General features: G+C 42.8%; 1 protein-coding gene across 3 annotated transcripts in view; it reads right to left on the bottom strand.

Annotated features, from left to right (window-relative positions):
- Positions 1 to 1,044: 1,044 nt before the first annotated feature.
- DCAF12 (DDB1 and CUL4 associated factor 12) overlaps positions 1,045 to 19,252 on the bottom strand; it is a 42,902-nt gene continuing 24,694 nt past the window's right edge. For all 3 annotated transcript variants that reach the window (XM_032779866.2, XM_075066821.1, XM_075066822.1), the window contains exons 5-9: positions 9,171 to 9,364; positions 8,102 to 8,167; positions 6,866 to 7,028; positions 4,424 to 4,608; positions 1,045 to 3,054 (exon numbers count right to left, since the gene is read on the bottom strand). In XM_032779866.2, coding sequence (XP_032635757.2) covers positions 2,896 to 3,054; positions 4,424 to 4,608; positions 6,866 to 7,028; positions 8,102 to 8,167; positions 9,171 to 9,364 — 767 coding nt within the window. In that variant the 3' untranslated portion in view covers positions 1,045 to 2,895. The remainder of the gene's footprint in view (positions 3,055 to 4,423; positions 4,609 to 6,865; positions 7,029 to 8,101; positions 8,168 to 9,170; positions 9,365 to 19,252) is intronic.

The following is a 19,252-nucleotide window of genomic DNA, read 5'->3' as shown; positions in this document are numbered from 1 at the left end:
GATCAAAAGAAATACTTTACTATGGATACTCAGGATCACATCACAGTTAGGCATCCCATCTTGAAGGGACAGCTACTTAAAACACTGGTCTGAAACTTTATAATCTATTACTGTTAAAAGCAACACACGATTACTAAGATAAAAGTATTTCCCAGTTTTCTTCTTGCATTGGACAGCACTGGATGTATATTCCATTTACCTTGTTTGTGTGGGCTTTCCATGCAAGGGAACAAGTTCCCCCCAAAACGTGAAACAGTCACCAGTAGGACTACAACACCACACACTGGCAGAAGGCTCAGGAGCAAATGCAGTACTTGAAACTACATCATCTCCACATCCCCCTCCCCTCGCAACGAAACTGACTAATTTTAAATTGGTGTCCCCTTAACACTAACACATCTACATTGGACAATGCTCAAAATCACCTGGAGAGAACAATTTCCCCAAAGACTCAAAGTTACAAACAAATGAGTTTTAAATTAACATGATTAACTATACAGGGAGTTAGATTTCAAGACCAAAAGGCTTCCTTCAGCATTAAAAATATTTATTTAAAATGTTATTAAACATTGTGGACCCAACTTTAACACAGCTGAGCTCTGCTCTCAGAGATGTCAGCTGGAGCCGAGTGCTCAGTGCCTTTGCAAATCTGACCCCAAACAACAGGACCTGCCTGGGAATAAAACACACCCCAACAGAACGCACAATATATCAAGAGAGAGTGATCTTAGACTGGATTTAAGACTACTCCTTCACAGAGATGAAGTGTCACCATATTTCATGTAGATTAAATAAATATTTTCCTTTGCATATTTCTGACCAGAGTGAAATGCTACATCTCTGCCCTGCCAAACATTCATAGAAGAAACCCCAAAAGCAACACGTTCCCATCATGGAACTGTGACTGATGACAGTATAAAAAATACTTAGAATCTTTACATTCATTTAACAACAGAAGTTCTGAGAGAACTACTTCATTTACAGCCCTATCATTTAACAGCTACTACTTGGAAACGGCGTAATAAAACCATATTTAATTTTCAATTTTTGCTTTGATGCAGATTTTAAGCAACCAACCCACTAGCAGAACTTTGGAATGCCATAGTAAAATTTCTTGGTTTGCAAAGTGATCAAGTCAGGCCTATACTTCAAATCCCAGTGTGCATATGGGACAACCCTTTCCTTAACCCTGACATGCAATCAGAATGTGGGGGGAATGCCTGCACTTCTACCATGTCTTTTGTCTGATAATCTCAAGTTAGAAATTAAGCCTCAGGTGCCATGTGTGCTATTAACCTCATATTACAGATCTGCACAGTGAGGCACAGAGACATGAAGTGACAGGGCAACAGCAGCTACAGCCAGGAAGAGAACGAGTCCAATGCTTAACCCTGTGCTTTAGCCACAAGCCCATCTTTTCTCATCAGAAATGCACAGTCCCTCCATGACTGAGCCTGTATTGCGTTTGCGAAGCGTATCCAGACTGTCATCTTGCACCCACAGCTCCTGGTGAAGTCCAAAGCAGGACTGAACAGGTGCTCGGGGGGGGGGGGGGGGCAGAGGGGGAAGAGAGTCTCCTATAAAATCCAAGTGACAGCCTGTGCTTTTCTTAAAATTAAAAGTTGAACACGGAGTCTAGCTACCTCATAAATTTCAAACCTGCATTAGAAAATGAAGCCTACAGTCATTAAAGAGGAAGACAACTGTATTTGCTAATAGCATCAAACAACTGCATATGCCACCCTCCTTCCAAAGGTCAAGAGGGAAAAAAATATCAACATATTAGCAAAACATCTCCCTGCCCATCAACTTTAATAGCAGTAACTGGCTAGCAAAAACCATTCCTGCCAACATTACTCACTGCTTGTGGGAGAACTGCAAGAGGGGAAATGCTACAAGAGGCGGGGGGAAAAAGGTCTCCAGCCTGAAAGAGGTGTGTGTGTGTCTTTAGGCAGACTCCAGGTATCTGAGTCCTGGCTCCTCCCTACCATCCAGCCCCAGCCACCCAAAGGACCCCCAGCTAGTCTGGAAGTTAATCAGATTGAATTAGGTTAGTCACCATGCAAATCCGTCTCCTCCTGGGATGTCATTTCCCTTAGTGCCCCAATCGGCTGCAGTCCACCATCCTAACAGCTGTCATGTCACACAATACCCCCACTGCAGTACAGACAGCCTACTCTGAAGCTCCAACAACCTTGCCAACTGACACTCAGGATAGAAAGAGAAGGGGTAATAAGAGACAGTCATTTTGCTCATGCACTGTTGGGATGCCAGGTTTGGGGGTCCTTGCTACACTCTGGGCTAGATAAGATGTTCCCGGTGGTGCTCTGTTCCTGGGTTCCAATGCATATGGTTTCGATACATTTTCCTTTATGCATACAGTGTCATTAGACTTGTACTTTAAAAAAAAATCAAGCCAGGCCTGAGCAAGGCTCTGCAGATAAAGGAGTAGCTTATCTCATAAATATTTTTAATATTTTTAATTACAAGTAGTCCTCACTCCAGGTAACATAACTGACACAAAGTACCTGCAAACACACAGCCCCTGGACTTTCACAGAAAGCCTGGCAGCAACCACTCTATAAGAAAGGAATCCTACCGCACAGCAAAGTAGGGGGCATATGGCTGAGTTAGCCTATACGGGGAAGAGTCACTTGGAGTAAATACAATAAAACGGGATTTTAAAAAACCCCTTCATATAAAGGATCAAGGAAGTTAAAGCAAAATCTGGTTCAAAAAAAGACGTACAAAACTGTTGAAGACCAACAGAAAAAATTCTGCCCAAAATAACTTGCATTTAAACCAGAAAACAATGTCATCACACAATTTCTTTGTTAAAAAAGGAAAGACAAGGTGGAAATCAGCGTCAATATGGGCATTTGGGAAGAGTTCTCATTAGCTCCAGAGACCAGCGTAATTCCCATGGAGTCCTGATGGAAGGGGACCTCCTGCCACGAAGAGTTTCGTTCCAGACGAGTCGTAGCAGTGGGTGTAAACAGCATTTGCGAAGAAGTTAATGTCAGAAAAGTAATTCCTCCAGGTTTCATCATGATTCTGTTAAAGGAAAGTTCAGATCAGTATTGCTGCAAATGAGCAAAAGAGGAGAACTTGTTTCACAAAAGCAAAATTTAGTCTTCATAGCCTGAAAAGAGGCTTTTTGCATTAATGATCTCTGAGGTTTATGCAGCTAGGCTAGAACTAGGAGACACCAGGAACATCCCGCAGTCTGTTTGATGGCCCAGATTTCCTCAGAAAGAACACTGGGGGGAAGCGAGGAAAATAAGGTTGGAAATCTCATTTATAAGTCACTCAGACTTAATTATTTAATAATTAGAACTGAGAGCATCTATTACTTTGTACTGAATAATTTATATTATGGTAGCACCTAAGAACCTCAAGCAAGGATCAGGGTTCCCCCCTCCCCATACAGATGATGGTCCCTGTCCCTGCACAGTTTGAAAAGGGTAGATGTACTAATCAAACAGAAGCGAGTGTGAAAACCCTATACAATTCCACCAGTACTGTGTATTTCTGGTCTCATAAATCATCAGGTTAGATGCATGTTTTATTAAGCAACAGCATAGCCTGGTGTATGCAGTGGGTACGCCGTATGTAAGGGTGTAATGCAGTTAGAGCATAATACGTTATTTGACAAGTATAAAAGATTACGGCTTTGGAAAAAATGCTGTCTGTCTCGACTTGTTTCACTTTTTTGATTTCAGCTCTTATCTTGATCCCTCCTGAATGCAGATATCTAACCTAGGCCCCTGGGACTAAGTTTTCTAGACCACAAACAAATAGCCGCACAAATATGACCACATAAAATCTGCTTTAAGTGTGTGTAACTAACGTTGCTGTACCAATGCTCAACATAGAGGTCTATTTGAGATTTCAATGAGAACTACAAAATAGAGTATGAAGTTTGTCCATTCAGTAGCAGTTACGCAAAAGTTTTGCTAGGAGAATGTTGTGTCAAGATTGAGTAATTCAAAACTGGCTCACCATATTTTGCTTGAGCTTTCATAAAGAGAGTACTTGTAAGTGAGCAACTGAAAAACAGGTGTTAGGCTGAAATCAAATGTTAATTCTTACTAGTATGCGCTATATTTCTTTGCACCATCCTTTCCCTCTGCCTGGTCTAGGATTGTAAGTTCTTCAGGGTACAGAATGTATCTTAGATTTACAGTGCAATACAATACATTGAAAATATAAAGAGCCATTTGCTAAGAGCTGCAACGAGTTAGAGAAGTGTTCCTAACAGGTCGTTATTTCTGAGGAAAGGCTAAAGGGATTTCAGTCATTGAGTGAGGGTTTTAGTGAAGCTCATCTGACACTTAGAGTTCCCAAAATCATATAATTAACTCATCTTCAAGCCCTGTAGCATCCCTATATAGAAGAGCTTCAACAGCTGCAAGCTACTCACAAGCCAGCCTTTCCCGGTCGTCAACTTTAAAATTTCACTTCCTCCGAGTTTCTGTTTTTGTCCACGGCAGGTGTGATTGGGCTTTTCATCCAGGAACCTTTGGGCTCGGATGTCATAAAACAACAAGGAACCCTGCCCTGTTCCCACTGTGATAATGTGCTCATAAAAGCTCACTGACCGAATTCCTGTCAAAGAGAAAGGAATGTTACAATCACATTCAAGAGGAGATGCATGCTCTGGCTATGCAATGGTGGGTGCTGCTTTAGGGTTTTTTTTCCTGTTACAAGAATGTAGTAATAGGCAGATTGTTTCGTTTCCCTTTAGCTATAAGATAGCACAAGTCAGTTCTATTTGTTACAGAAATCACAGCTGCTATTGCAAATATCTTTCCTTCTCCCCACAAAGGATCCGATCCAGCTCCCATTATTTATTTATATCGGAGTAGCGCGCCAAGGAGTCCCACTCAGAGCAGGGCACCATTGTGCCAGACAACAAACAGAACCAAAAGATGGGCCCTGCCCCCAAGGGCTTATAATCTAAGTGTAAGACCTGAACCAGAGAGGCAGGTACAGACAGGTGGAGCACAAGGAAACAATATGGAAAGACTTCCTTCATTTCAGTGGCAGCAAGAGCAGTCTCATGATGACTTTGAGGGCTATCATATGCAGATGTACTAATCACTAGGAAGGAGACTGTCCTTTAAGACTCATCTCCCTGTGTTCCAAACATCACTTCAAAAAAATAATCTAGGTTTGTGCCCTGAACTAAGGGTCATCTAAACTGATCTGCTTTGGGGAGAGAATTTACCCAAACAAAAGTATGTAGCATTACTTTGTTATTAAGGTCCAGTCATCACTTCACTATTTGTTGTATAAAGAATTTGTTTTGTAGATCCACAAAAAGAAACCCAATAAACCAGTGAGGATCCAAAAACAGTTTCTGCCACCTTCTTGGTACGATACAAGAAGCTTATAAAGCATGCTACAGTTTGTTTAAAATAAGAAAATTAAACATTCAAAATGGAAGTGGAAGATGAGTGTAAATAATATGCTTGCTCTCTTCCAGCTATGCCAAACTACAGTCTAATTTAATTCATCCTAACGAAGTGGAATTAAAAACAAGAATTTGTGCAATAATGGGAGAAAGGCGCTAGAAATTACATATACGAAAGAAGAGCCTATAGTTAGCTAAGGATACTATGACAATGTGTCAGAGCAAGTTATAAGCATCTGTTTTACAAGTTACAAAGATTTGGGTTTGGCAATTCAGTGTGCAAGCGGGTATGGACTCTGTATAAGGCAGCAGAGGCTAGTATAGTCAGTAAGAGATCAATCATTTGGACTAGAAAAATAGCACAGGGGAGTGCCCTTTTATTTCTGTTACTCTGAAGCTGCTCTTGAAGAGCAATCCATCTGGGTGCTCACACAAGGGGAGTAAGTGAAGATGAATGCATGCAGAGGACATATGGTCTCCAAACCAATTCCTGCATTTATAGCTTTTATCCTTCTCTAATCACACGATCATTAGTACCGCACTGATTCTCCCAGTTTATCAGGAGGCTGTTTTAGAGCACACTTTGGAAAATGGCACTTCAAATTGGTTCATAAGGGGAACATTCAGCAGCAAAGAGCTGTTGGCCAATATTTTCAAGCCTGGGTGCCTAAAATTAAACCCACAGTTAGTGTAGGATTCAACTCAATTAAAATGGCCTGTTTTCAAAGGTGTTAGGCATCCACAAATCCTACTGAAATTAATTGGTGCTACAGATGTTTAGCATCTTTGAAAATAAGGCTGTTTATCCAGGTGCCTGAATATGGATTTAGGCATTAACTTTCAAACCTGGGTACCTAAAGTTTTCTTCACTGTGTATAACCCAGAACAGTACAGGGTTTACAGTTAGACTATTTACATTTGGCTCAACTTAAATTTTGTAAGAACAAGATTTTATAAAAAATTTAAACCCTAGAAAATGTTTCCTTCATGGCTTTAAAATTCTAAAAAACCATTCTGTTGCAGAGTTGACACTCAGTAATGTAGTACAGGACATGAAGGTGACTAAACAGTTATTCATTCGCAGCACACACAAATGCAAGACGTAAACAGAGTACCAATAGTTACTGAAAATCCAATATATTTGCAGTCTACTGCATTATTAACAAGTATCCCTTTGAGCATGACGAAGTCTAAACAGATAAATTTTAATTTGACCTGATTAAAGAGCGAGGTGATTGCCTCTCTCCCTTAGCTTCAGAGACGCTGTTTTAATCTGTTTTGTGTGGGAAATATTAGTGTAAAGTTTAAGTTTACATATATTACTACTGATCTGGGAAGTTCACAGGAAAAGCCTTGATATTTACTAGCCTACTGTATTTTATTGCAGCCCTGACTGTTACCTTTTTGGAAAGATCAACATTTTGAAACTTCACTTCAAAGTTTTCTTACCACTGCCTCGTTCTCTGGAACAGACGGATTTAACACTGTGGGAAGGTTGCCTTGGATCCAGAAAGGAGACATGTGCCTGAGATCCTACTGCATACACTGACCACTCCTGACCATAGGCCAGACACACATTCTCTCTGCAGTATGGCAACTTGGTGGAAAGTAGCTGGAAATAAATGGAGAGAGAAATCAACTGAAAAATGTGTAGGGGGAGGAGCGATTGAACAAAATCTAAACATCCCTGAAACCATACTTAAGGAAACTACACTCAAGCAGTAACATGGACTTGGAAACTTCTGGAAGAGGGTAAATATTTGATCTATAGGGCAAAGACTTGAAGGAGAGGGGCAAAGAGAGAAGGTAATGCCACTGGATGGAGAAAAGCTGGAAATTGCAGCTCCTGGAGAGAGGGGAAGGGAGAGAGATAGGCATTTAGACCATGCCCACATGTAGAAATGGTACTGGTTTAGCTAAAGACTGTTTTTAAACAGGCTTAGTTAAACTGGTACAATTCCCTGTGTAGACACTATTGCTTCAACTTTGTTTAAATCTGTTCCTTATTAACTTAACCTAAATTGAAGTAAGCCTAGTTTAAACCAAACCAAGCAGCAATAGCAGTTTGCACCAGTCTAAACCAGTTTGAAAGTACATCTTATCACCATGTCTACACTGCAGGATCTATTTTGGCACAGCCCCTTATCGTAGATGCAGTGTACACGGCAGAAGAGTTCAGCCAGCACAGTAATACCACCTCCCTGAACAACATTAGCTATATGTCAGAAGCAGCACTTTGTCAGCATAGTTGCATTTACACTGAGGGTTTTGCCAGCACAGCTTTGTTGGCTAGGATTTTTTCCACACTCCTAGCCAACACAGCTATGCTGGTATAAGTTTTAAATGTAGATCAGGCCTAAGTTAAATCAGGGCAACTTCCCTGAGTATAACTAACACTAGAACAAGACAAGTGAAAGCTCCTAATTTGTCCAAGATTAGTAAGAAGTGAGGAGCTTCCCTCTCTCAAAAGGGAAATAAGCACTCACATGTTGAGCACTCTTAACTTCACAAACATTACCTTTGCTATGAAACTTTTCAACCTTCAAATCAAGTTTTTGGGCAAGGGTCTTACAGATACTGCTGGAGTCTATTCAGATGCATTCTAAGGAAACTGACAGAGTAGGAAGCAGCCTTAACTGATAGGTTAACTATTGAAATTTAGCATAAATACACAAGAATGACAACCTTTGATAGCGTGTGCTCTGCTTTCCAAAGATGAAAGTACCCATCCAGGGACACAGCTCCTAGCTCCTAGAAGAAAAAAAACCAAACAGCTTCCATATGATATACATTTGTACAAATAAATTTCAATGCCAATCAGCTGTTCAAAGGCTACTTTAATGATTTGAGTTGAACTTATAGATGAATGCTACCTGGAACTGTTGATGAATCTGTACAAGATAAGTCTTAATTGCACGTTGATTTCAGCAGAACACAAGAGCACAAAAGGTACAGTGGGGAAAGACCAGAAGTGAAATGGAAAGCCTACAACCAAACAGTAGCTTAGCCAATACAAGAACCTTGTCCAATCAAGTGAGCAACCCTTAGAAAATGCACTACAAGTTAGCACTGGCAATTCTCAGCACCAGCACCTAAAACAACACGAAGCAATAAATATTAAGTAAGATTGTATGTATGCATTTCAACAAAAACTTGTCTTGCATCACCCTAAAGACAGTCTTTTAGAAGCCATATCCTCCCTCCCTTACAATTGGTATTTATTTTCTAAGATACATTTTCACATTTTTACAAATACCAAAGACAAGCTCAGCCAACAAAAAATGTTGAGTTGTCTACTGTTATGTCTTAGGAGTCTAATCAGTTGAATGTGCATTAGCTGGCCACTGGCAGACATGCATTGATCAGCAATAACCATTTGTACCCCAGTTAAAAGTGGGGAAAGGGTTACCACCAGTGAGCATGGTCCAAACTCGTCTAGTTTTTTGCCTATCATATTTATTGTATAGACATATTCCATAGGCCAAAGAGCTTAAAACCAGGAAACCCACAGGAAAACTCTTCCTTCCAGAAGTACATTTTACGTTTGCTCCAGTCCCTATCGGTTTGTTAATGGCAGAGACAAAAGCAGCAGACAAAAGAACAATATCAGAGAAGGGGAAGACAAAAGAATCTGCAAGCAAAATATAATGCAGATGCAGTTAAGTGATTCCAGTCTAATTTTGTATCCAATTGTACAAACGGAAAAGTTACCATTTTTCACTCCTCTCAGGTTCCCTGTTTCCCTCTTACTGACCTTGTTCTTATTGTTGAATGCCAGTGCTCGGACTTTACAGTTGTCTGGATTGGTGTTCTCTTTGGGGATATCTTTCAGAGCCCTGTGTGTTATGTGAGCATAGACAGGGACTCGAGAGAGGTTGTGCCTGGCATCGCTTTTAGTCAACACATCTTCTGTCACCTCCCAGAGACCCATTGAGCCATCCCGGGAACCTGAATAGAAAGGACATAGCAGAATGTGTTAGCCACGCAAAATTTCCCTATTGAAGACGGAACTTCAGTCAAGCAAGTAAGCCATGGCCCTGACAAAGGAAGAATAAAGTGCTGTTAGTTTAATTAACTGAACATATTGTTGGTCTTTAAGTATCAATAAAGACTAATAAAAGTATGATATCTGAAAGCAGTCAAATTTAGAAAGAAACTGGGCTCATTAAAACTTGCCAATGGCTACATACATTTTAAAGCAGCTAAATCAAATCAAGCTATTCTGAGATCTACAAGCAGCAAACAGGAGCATCAAACTGGAGCTATCATCTTCAGAGAACACACAACTAGCAGCAGCTTAGAGGTGGCTAGAACAGCAAGGTCTAGTCTACATAGTTGCACTGGTTTAACTAAAGGTGCATTTTCAAATGGGGTTCATAGATATCAGGGTTGGAAGGAACCTCAGGAGGTCATCTAATCCAACCCCCTGCTCAAAGCAGGACTAATCCCCAGACAGATTTTTGCCCCAGATCCCTAAATGGCCCCCTCAAGGATTGAATTTACAACCCTGGGTTTAGCAGGCCAATGCTCAAACCACTGAGCTATCCCTCCCCCCAAATAGGGGGCACAATAGGTCATATACTGTATTAAGAGTGATCCTGTGTGGGGTGCAAGGGCTGTGCCACTGGGCACAAGAGACTGGCAAAGTCATCACAGGTATTGGGACCCAACCTAGGACTCCAGGAGACAGAATCATACATCTAATCGTGACCATTGCCTGAGCCCATCAGGGTGGTGCCATATTCTTATTTTACAGCTTCTCCCTACCTGGAGGTCAATTGGCTGAGTTCTCAAATTAGGACTATCTAGGACTCCACCCACCATGGAAACTCTCTCTCCAGCTCCTGGAAAAACACAGATCCACCCACTAACTATCAAGCCCTTGCCTTCTTGGCACATCAAGTAAATGGTCACCTTGCCCTGTCTCCTTGCACTACATTAGATTTCTCAACTGCCTCCTTCAGCTTCTAAACAAATAAAATACTGCAATGCAAAAGGAGTATGGGTTACACGAACAGAAATCTTAGTTTGCTGTTACTGTGTATTTCTGAGGGCAATGCAGGGGGAGGAGAAGGGAAGGGAGTTATGTAACAAGGAAGAAGGACCAGAGTACACAACCAGAAAGGAGCAACAGTGTCAAAGCAAAACACTGTGGGAAAAAGGGACAGCATTCTTCAGAGTGCAGCCTGTAGCACTCTGGGAACTGGGGAAAAACTGCCAGGGCTACAGGTTGTAAAACAACCATATAGGAATATTTCCTTTTTTAAAGTTTTACTAGGCCTTGAAACTCCCCTCAGCATCCCAGTCGAGAAAGGCATAAAGCAAGGAGATACAATTTCACTGAAACTATTTAGTGCCTGCCTTGAAATGGTTATGAACAAGATCAATTGGAGGAGTGGTGGTAATATAAATGGAGAACGATTATCTCCTCTCAGATTCGCAGATGACATCGTACTAATTGCTCAAAGCACCAACCAATTGCTACGAAGACTCGACAAGAAAAGCAGTCAGTTCAGTCTGAAAATGAATCATTGCAAAACGAAATACATGCAATCAGATGTCTTATGAAATGCCCAAATAATGGTAACAGGAGAAGAAATTGAAGTGAAAGAGTACGTATATTTGGGCCAAGACATGAATGGAGAACTCTCCCGAAGGATTCGAGCAGGATGAAGTGTGACTAATTCCATCAAGGACATCCTCAAAGGGGTGGGGGGGGGGAACACGACAAGACCACACATACAAATATCTTCAATTCAGCAGTGCTGCCAGCCATGCTGTATGGCAGTGAAACGTGAGCACTGACAAAGAGAGAAGAACAGCCGCTGTCGGTAGCTGAAAGGGCAATGGAATGAGCTATGTTGGGAATTTCCCTTCTGGATCGTATCCCAAATGAAATAATTAGAGAACACAGCGGTGTGAAATATCTTGTAGTGGAAAGCAGACATAATAAGATATGATCGGTGGGCCACGTAGCACGATTCACGGACAATAGGTGGACTGCAGTCATTACTGAGTGGTACTCCCGAGAACAGAAAAGACCATCTGGTTGGCCTCCAAGAAGATGGGAAGATGATATTAAATATTTCGGATGAATGTGGAGAAGGCAGGCAAGAATGCAAGAAGAATGGCAGATGTGTTGTGATCGGCGCAGTCTTAACAACAGCTGAAGACCGATCAATCCAGGTGATTAGGCATGTATGAATTTTAACATTTAAAAAAAAAAAGTGTTTTCAAGCTATTTGCTATATTGCTAGAGATAAGTGTTTAAACAGATTTAGATAATCCTTACAATTTAATTATTTTCCCTACAAAACTGGATTTAGAATAAATTATATAATTTCAACAGTGGTACAAACAGCTGCAGCAGGAGGAATATTTCATTTATAACCTAATTTTATTTTATTTTTATTTTTTAGAGGCAGTGCACTGAGTAACACTCAGTGAGAGTGTAACTTGTGTTTACCATTTTGTTTTAGGGCCCAGCTTAGACATTAAAGGTCATGGATGTCCATCATCTGCAACTTCAGAGTCAACTGCTGGTGTCATCAGCAGTGCTGCAACTCAACTACATCACACAGTAAGTTACCTGTAACAGAAAGACTCTTCATCATCATCCAGTAAAACTTATGGGTGAGTTTGTGATCAGGACCAGCCAAACTCCACAGGTGAAAAAGTTGCTGTGTTATTTATGTAATAACTTCTCCCCTTTTTTTCTTGTTGAGAACACATTTCATTCACATGATTCAATTATTATGACCAGCCCCACCCCAGCAGAGCAGACATTGCTGGACACAGTGTAGGAGAAGGAAATCGAACTATGTGCAATAAACCTTGACAGGAAAAATTAAGTAAGTCTTGATGGGTGGAGTAATGTACGTACTAAAAATGTACAATTAAGAATCTGAAAATATTAAGCTATACAATTGGTTAAACAAATGTATTACATTACAGTGCACCCTCCTAAGTCGCAAAAAGATATACCAAATTAGCATAAAGGCTCTATTGACTTGGAAATCCACATATTTTAATGGTCATGCCAACCAATGAGAATGCACCTTTCTTTAGAAAACAAGTACAAATGGAAAAATTAATTAAAACTGATGATTTAAATAGAGGCTTTCCATTTGATAATTTAAATATTCATTTAAACAATGATTTAAAGTCACCTTGATTTAAATTAGTCCATGCTGACACTAGAGGAGCACAGTGAGTACAGGTCTGGGAGCAAGGAACTGAGTTCTTATTCCCAGCCCTGAGACCCAATCCCTCTGGCCCTCGGACAACTCACTTCCATCTATGCCTCAGTTTTGCTATCTGTACCTCCCCTTCCTTGCCTCTACAATATGGATAATAACTCCTGCACGGTGTTCACGTGTAGGGCAGTGTAAAAGCTTAAGAAAATCCATAAAAGCATTAATGGCAAAATCTGAAATTTCACAGTTTGCATGGAATGAAGTTTACAAGTAAATTTAATAAAATTCATTCCGTGCTTAAAACTGACTAAGTAATTTTTTGTATTATAAACTTGCAGATGTTTTCCTTTTTTAAAAAAATGTCAAAGATCAGTGTGGGGATGGGGTGTATTTTCATGATTTCTGTTCCCTCTGTGAATGTGTGGTTTACAAAGGGCTCTGTTCATGCAAGTGTCCCTTTGAAGCTGAAAAGAGCAAGAAAGACTTAATACCCCTTGAAATTATAGCCTTTGGTACACTCTCTTTCATTTTTCAAGTATAAACTGGATTCTGAGTCATCCAGACATGGCAGTATCCCGGCATGACATCATTGGCTCAGCATATTTGGTCTTTTACCATCAAATAAATTCCACCAGCTCCCACTAATTCTCATTACCAACAATCACAGCGAAGGGCTCCCCAGTAACATTTTATGATACGTGTTCTACGACTCAATTAATTTATACAGTCATGGCTTTCAAATGGAGCATAATCTTGTGTGTTATGGAGATTTAAAATTCAGTAGCACTCCCATTAATTTCTAAACACCCTGATACACTTTAAAAAGAAGCTGTTCTTTTTACTACTGCTAACAGAGAAACTATCCTGTGGAACTGGTTAGCCCTGAAGCCAAGGGGAGAACTCCATTTGTCACCCTAGGCTTATAAGCATCATCTAGAGAATTATTCATCCTGTCAGAAGCTCTTACCAAGGAAGAGCCTATTGTTCGCCTAGTTTTGTCTATGAACTCCTTGAATAAAACACTCCACACACTTGGGCGGAGGTTGATTCTTGCGTCGTTATTGCTGGTGTTTAGATAAAGTGACACGGAAAGTCAACCCTCCAGCCCTCTCTGGAGCAGGATACAAAAAGGCCTCCCCTGAGCGTTCACATGAGACATCAGAGGCTGGCAGGGCTCTACTCCCAAACTGGGGGAAGTGGCTGGCACTCTGACCTGACCTAACCTGCAGTGGGACCAATAGCTCCTTTCCCTGAGAGGGAAAGATGTTTAACCTGCCTCTCAGAAGGTGGTGTGAATTTTTGCTTTCAGTTTCTCGACCTACAGAGAAGCATGTGGTAACTCCTCTCCCAGCTTTATTTCAAATATGTTGCCATAAAAGTCGAGAAGCAGAAATAAAATTAGTTTCATATTTGTAGGGTTTATTAATTCTCCTTCTGCATCGTTTTGTCCTTGGCATTTTCTGCACCAGGACCCACCGGTAAACAAACCCTCCAGAACATACTTGGCAAGCTGACTAAAATTTTAAATACAGTATTTGTGCTTGGATTTATTTGTTGCCTTAGTGACACATCCAGACAGCAGAACCTATATGCCCCATGGCCACATGCCAAAGAGCCAGCCTGAAGCATCACATGGTATAAGTGATGTGGCAAGCTCTCTTCCCCTGAACGCACAACAATGAAGCTATGTGGGGGTAACAAACAGGGTAAAACAATCATGTACTAGGTTTCTTGTTGCTCTGCTGTTCCCTTCTCTCTCTCTCTCCACCAAACCTTCTCAGTAATATCTGTTCTTTTCTCCAACTTTACTAGCTTGCTTTTCTTGAGACTCTCACTTCCCATTGTGTGGACACTCTCCTCCCTCTACCCCGCAATCTAGGCTCACTGAAGGCTGAGACCAATAATAAAGGACAGCTATAATCAGCTAAAAAGAAGTGTGAAAGCAGGACTCATCCTGCAAGACCAACGCTGTTAAGAGTTGACTCAAGATTGAAAATAAGCAGCTTTAAGAAGCCCCACTGAAGCTGCAGGTGGTTTTGGATGGAGCTGCACCCACAGTCGAGCCCAAATCTCCCTCTCTACATACAGATGAATGGTATCCAATATCTAATGACTACAAAGAGGCCAGGTCTACACTGCAAATTTAAATCGGTTTAATGGCCGATATACCAATTTAACGCTGTATCCGTTCACGCGACGTCGTCATTAATATCGAGTTAACCGCCTCCTTAAATCGATTTCGGAACTCCTCCCAAACGAGAGGAGTTCCGTGTTCGAGAGCACAGTGCTCTGATGGCGGCCAGGAAATACATTGCCCGGGTGGCTGGGGTACAGCCTCCCCCTCCCTTTTGTGAGGCAGCAGCAACCTTTGCGCCTTTTTCGCGGGTACGTGAGCAAAGCCAAATCACAGCATGCATGGACCCTTAGATCACAAACGGTATCTCTGACCGTTCTGTCACACCTTGCGTTCTCGTGCTACTGGTACTTGAACAATGACTAGCAAGGCCAGGAGGAGAGGAGGAGGCAGCTATTGCTTGGAGGCGGCAGACAGCGATGACGAGATGGAGCAGAATTCTCCATAACCGCTGACCCGCGTTTTTGGAGCTATGGCTATTTAATGGGGCTCTTCTACCATGAACTGCCGAATGTGGCACGGCGAAAACAAGACAGACTTGGGGGACCGATTGTTTTGCCTGGTGGGCCGATTTCGCAGTGGCTGTGGAAAACTTTTTGCATGCGTAAGAGCTTATCTTAGACTTTGACATGGCTTTCCCCTGCCTGAAACGGCCGTAATACACAAATGAGAGCAGCCCTCACAGTGGAGAAGCGAGTGGACATAGCCCTTGGGAAGCTTGCAACGCCAGACACTACGGTTCAGTCGGGAATCATTTGGAGTGGCAATCTACTGTGGGGCCGCAGTTGATTGCAAGTAGCCAAAGCAATCGTTGAAGCTGTGCTACGAGGTTGTGACTCTGGGAAAACGTGCACGAGGTGTACGTGTATGGCTTTGCTTGCAATGGGGTTGTTCCGAAGCTGTGTGGGGCCGATGAGTACTCGCCCTGCGAACCCATCATCCCATTCTTTGCCCAGTAATCTTTTGAGCACCAGGGCACCCAATACGTGAACCGCAAGGGGTAACTTTTCAATGGTGCTGCAAGCTTGCGTGGACACCAAACGGGACTTTCACCAATCCACGTGGGATGCCAGGAGGTTCATGCGGCTGCGTCTTCAGGAGCACTAGTCTGTTTAAACGGTACAGCAGGAATTACTTCCCAGCCAGAATAATCCGTTGGAATGTTCAAATGCTATAGTTATCCTGGGAGTACCCAGCCATACCCTGATGGCCATGGCTCATGAAGCCATACCTCCAGCGCCTTGGACGTGGTCAGGAGCTGCTTCAACTACAGGCTGAGCAGTGCCGGATGGTGGTGAGGAATGGTGCAGTTTGGCCGTTTTTAATGCGCGGTTGGGGGCTGGCGATCCTTACTTCTCGCTCAGAGCTCAGCAAACCAACTGTCCGCTTGCTTGCTGCTTGCTTCTTGTGTGCCACAATCTTTGTTTGGACTTAAGGGGAGAGCATTATTGGCTGGGTGGGAGGCCTGAGGCCAATCACCTGCGCTGATTTGACGGCAGCGAGACGCAGGGTGTTTAGAAGAGCAACCTGGAGGCGCCTGCGCATCAGAGAGCCTTTGAAAAGCGAGTTGTAGCAGCCAGGGTACGGTGTGGACGTGCTTGTTTGCTTCCCTTTGATGAACCCTCCGACTTGATGGACTTATTTCAGGTGTAGAACCCACCCTCCCTTGTTCAGTTACGAGGTTGGTCGATGAGTGAATAATTCTGTTCGTTAATCGTGTTATTATTCATTAAAAGTATTATCATCGTAGTTGAGTGCAGGGTGAGTATCTTTCCCTTACTTAGATTTCCCTGATAAGCAAACCTCCGCGCGTTGTCGAGGGTGATTCTGTTTCAAAGGAACTATAAAAAAAGGGCAGAGCTAGGATGGGGTGGGTGCCGCTGGGGGCTGGTGCTTTGAATGGGAGGGGAGAAGTGAAGGCTATTAGCACATTGTAGCGTAATCAGCCTTTTCCTTGAATCTGCAGGGGGTGTGAGGAGTGCGTGGTGACAGAAGACTTCCCCACGCGTTTCTTACACGTCGTGGTGAGGAGATACGAGGAGTGGGTTGCAGGGAGGTTGATAGCAGGGCTGCAGCGGTCACTCTTGCTACTGTAGCTGTCTTTCGCCTGAAGATGCACACCGGGATGCGGTTGGAGATTGTCAGTTTGAGTATGAATGCAGCAGATCAGCGTTGCATTCGTTCCAGCAGCTGGTCTTACCTGCCGTAGCCTCTGCAGGATCGTTCACTGCATCTTTCTTACTTGCTACGCATACTCTCAATCATTTGTTGTATTCGCCTCTCTTGCGGTGTTACTTCAAAATATTCGTGTGAAACCATTCATCTCGCGTGCGTTCTCTTCCTCCGCGTACACAGCACTGCGCCTCGTATGGCATAGTGACTTCAGGAAGATGGTTGCAGCTGCATGAGGGGAGGCAACCAGGGTGATATGTATGTGGAAAGGATCCTTTTTAAGAGCAAATGATAGTCTCTTACATAGAAACTATTTCCACCCTTTACGAGGCACATGTTAATTCTTATACAAGGTCGCAGTTTTTGTATCGTTTAATATTCAGGTCTGTTGACTGGTGGTGGCCACGACAGCAAGACGCGGACGCACGTAGTCACGCGGCGATGGAGGGCGTGTAAATGGCCTTCCGCGTAACACAGTAACAGATGATGCTGCCCTGTAGGACCGAAAGCCCAACACACCCAACCCTCTCACACAACAGCGGATGGTGGTCTGTGATCGATGTGGCGGGGATTCACCTTACAGCACCCCGCCGCAGCGCGGTGTTAGGCAGACAATCCGGGATGACGCGAATTCCTACATGGTATCCGAGCAGCAGAGGCCCTTGCCTCTTTCTCCTACCGGCATCCCCGTCACTCCCATAGCACGGCCTTCTTCGCCGCATCCCTCTCTCGTCCGGAGCTTCCCCCGCTTAATCCCTTACGCCCTGCATGCTCGCCGTGCTTGTCCTCGTGTTTCCGTTATTTTAGCCGGTTATATGGGCGCGAATCAGCGCCGCGCCTCTCTTCATTTCTGCCACTCAGTCGTTTACATTGGCTGTCTTATCTCGTAGATAGCCTGTACCAGCTCTCTCCAGCTTCCCTATGTCCGGTGGCGCCGCGATAATTGTGTGGACAAGGACCTCTGCCCAGCGACGCTACCCCTGAAGGGTGGTTTTTTATTTATTTTTTCTCTCACTTGGATTGAATGTCTGGCGCGCGCCATGAGTCTTTTGGCAAATTCCGGTTGACTTAGGAGGCGTGTATCTCTGTGTATTCGGGGCATGAACGTTGGTAGTCGGTCTATAGAATTGTTTGCATTGGTTTTGGTATGGATGGATTACACTTTTTTTTTTCGCTTGTCAGGTTTGGTCCTGTACCTCGCCTTTACAAGGAAAACAAGATTAATTTGAACTAGTGGCGGTCTACGACGAAAACCAGAATTCCAGCAGTTGCAAGAATGAGCAATTGGATTCATGGATCATATTGACAATTTGGGGCTGCAACTGTATTTTCTACGGTCTGTCATTTTTCCTTACACTAATAATTGGGACTACGGCCAGGGAAAGTGTTTCCTCCTTGAAATATGAATTTGCCAGTTTTGAATTGTTTTTGATTGGGGCCTGGAGTTTGGCAAGATGGAATTTCGTGTTGCTTCGACTTCTGTTTCCAGAGGGCGGGCGCAAAGGTATGCATAGGCACCCTTATTTTTGTCAACACTTTTTTTATGCCATAAAGGTAATTTATCAGTTCTTAAATTCTTTATTTTCATTTCATTTTGACTTTCTTTCTTATCATTGCGACAGACCCACAATTTTTTATGGTATGGCGGGACTGTACATGCTAGAGGCATTGTACACTCCTCTTGCGTAACAACTTGCTTTCTGTACGGTATTTCATGACTGGAACACCCCATGTGTATTCAAATGCACTTGTGGACGTGGGTTTTGTGACCAACACCTTTGTTTGTTTATTTAGAAAACGCGCCCGTAGCAGAGGATCTGGGAAGTCGTCAGAGACGCTTCTGATTTCTATGACGCAGTTCTAAGCTTTCACTGGCACTTTGGTTGCTTCGATGGTCTTGCAAGCTTCTCTTTCCTCTCCTATGTACAACCATTCTTGTAGACTTGAAAGGTTTCTACTAGTAGTGTATGACTCTTTGCAAGGGTCTCTGCGCAGGAGCATTTTCAGCAGCTTTCGTTTACTCATGTTCCATTGGTGCTGTGGAGAAACTTAGACGGACACCATTTTCGTATGAGCTGTTCCCTTGTAATTATGATTGAGTGCATGGGCATTGCTCCGGTCAAAATTTTGAAGAAAGCTGCTTATTGATATTCCGGTCCTTTAAGGGATTGGGATTTGGTTTATTCTGAACACCAACAGAAAAAAAAAAGTTTCTTGGCATATTCAGAATGTATGGCGCCCTTTTTCGATGAGGCTTTGGATTTTTTTTTTCCTTTGTGACACTCTTTCTCTCTTTTGCCTATTGTGTTTACAACATCACACTGAGCATTTGCT

The sequence above is a fragment of the Chelonoidis abingdonii genome, chromosome 6 (genome assembly GCF_003597395.2).
Source record: "Chelonoidis abingdonii isolate Lonesome George chromosome 6, CheloAbing_2.0, whole genome shotgun sequence".
Lineage (NCBI taxonomy): Eukaryota > Metazoa > Chordata > Testudines > Testudinidae > Chelonoidis > Chelonoidis abingdonii.
The sequence above is the reverse complement of the archived record's forward strand: the minus strand, read 5'-3'. Positions and strand labels throughout refer to the sequence as shown.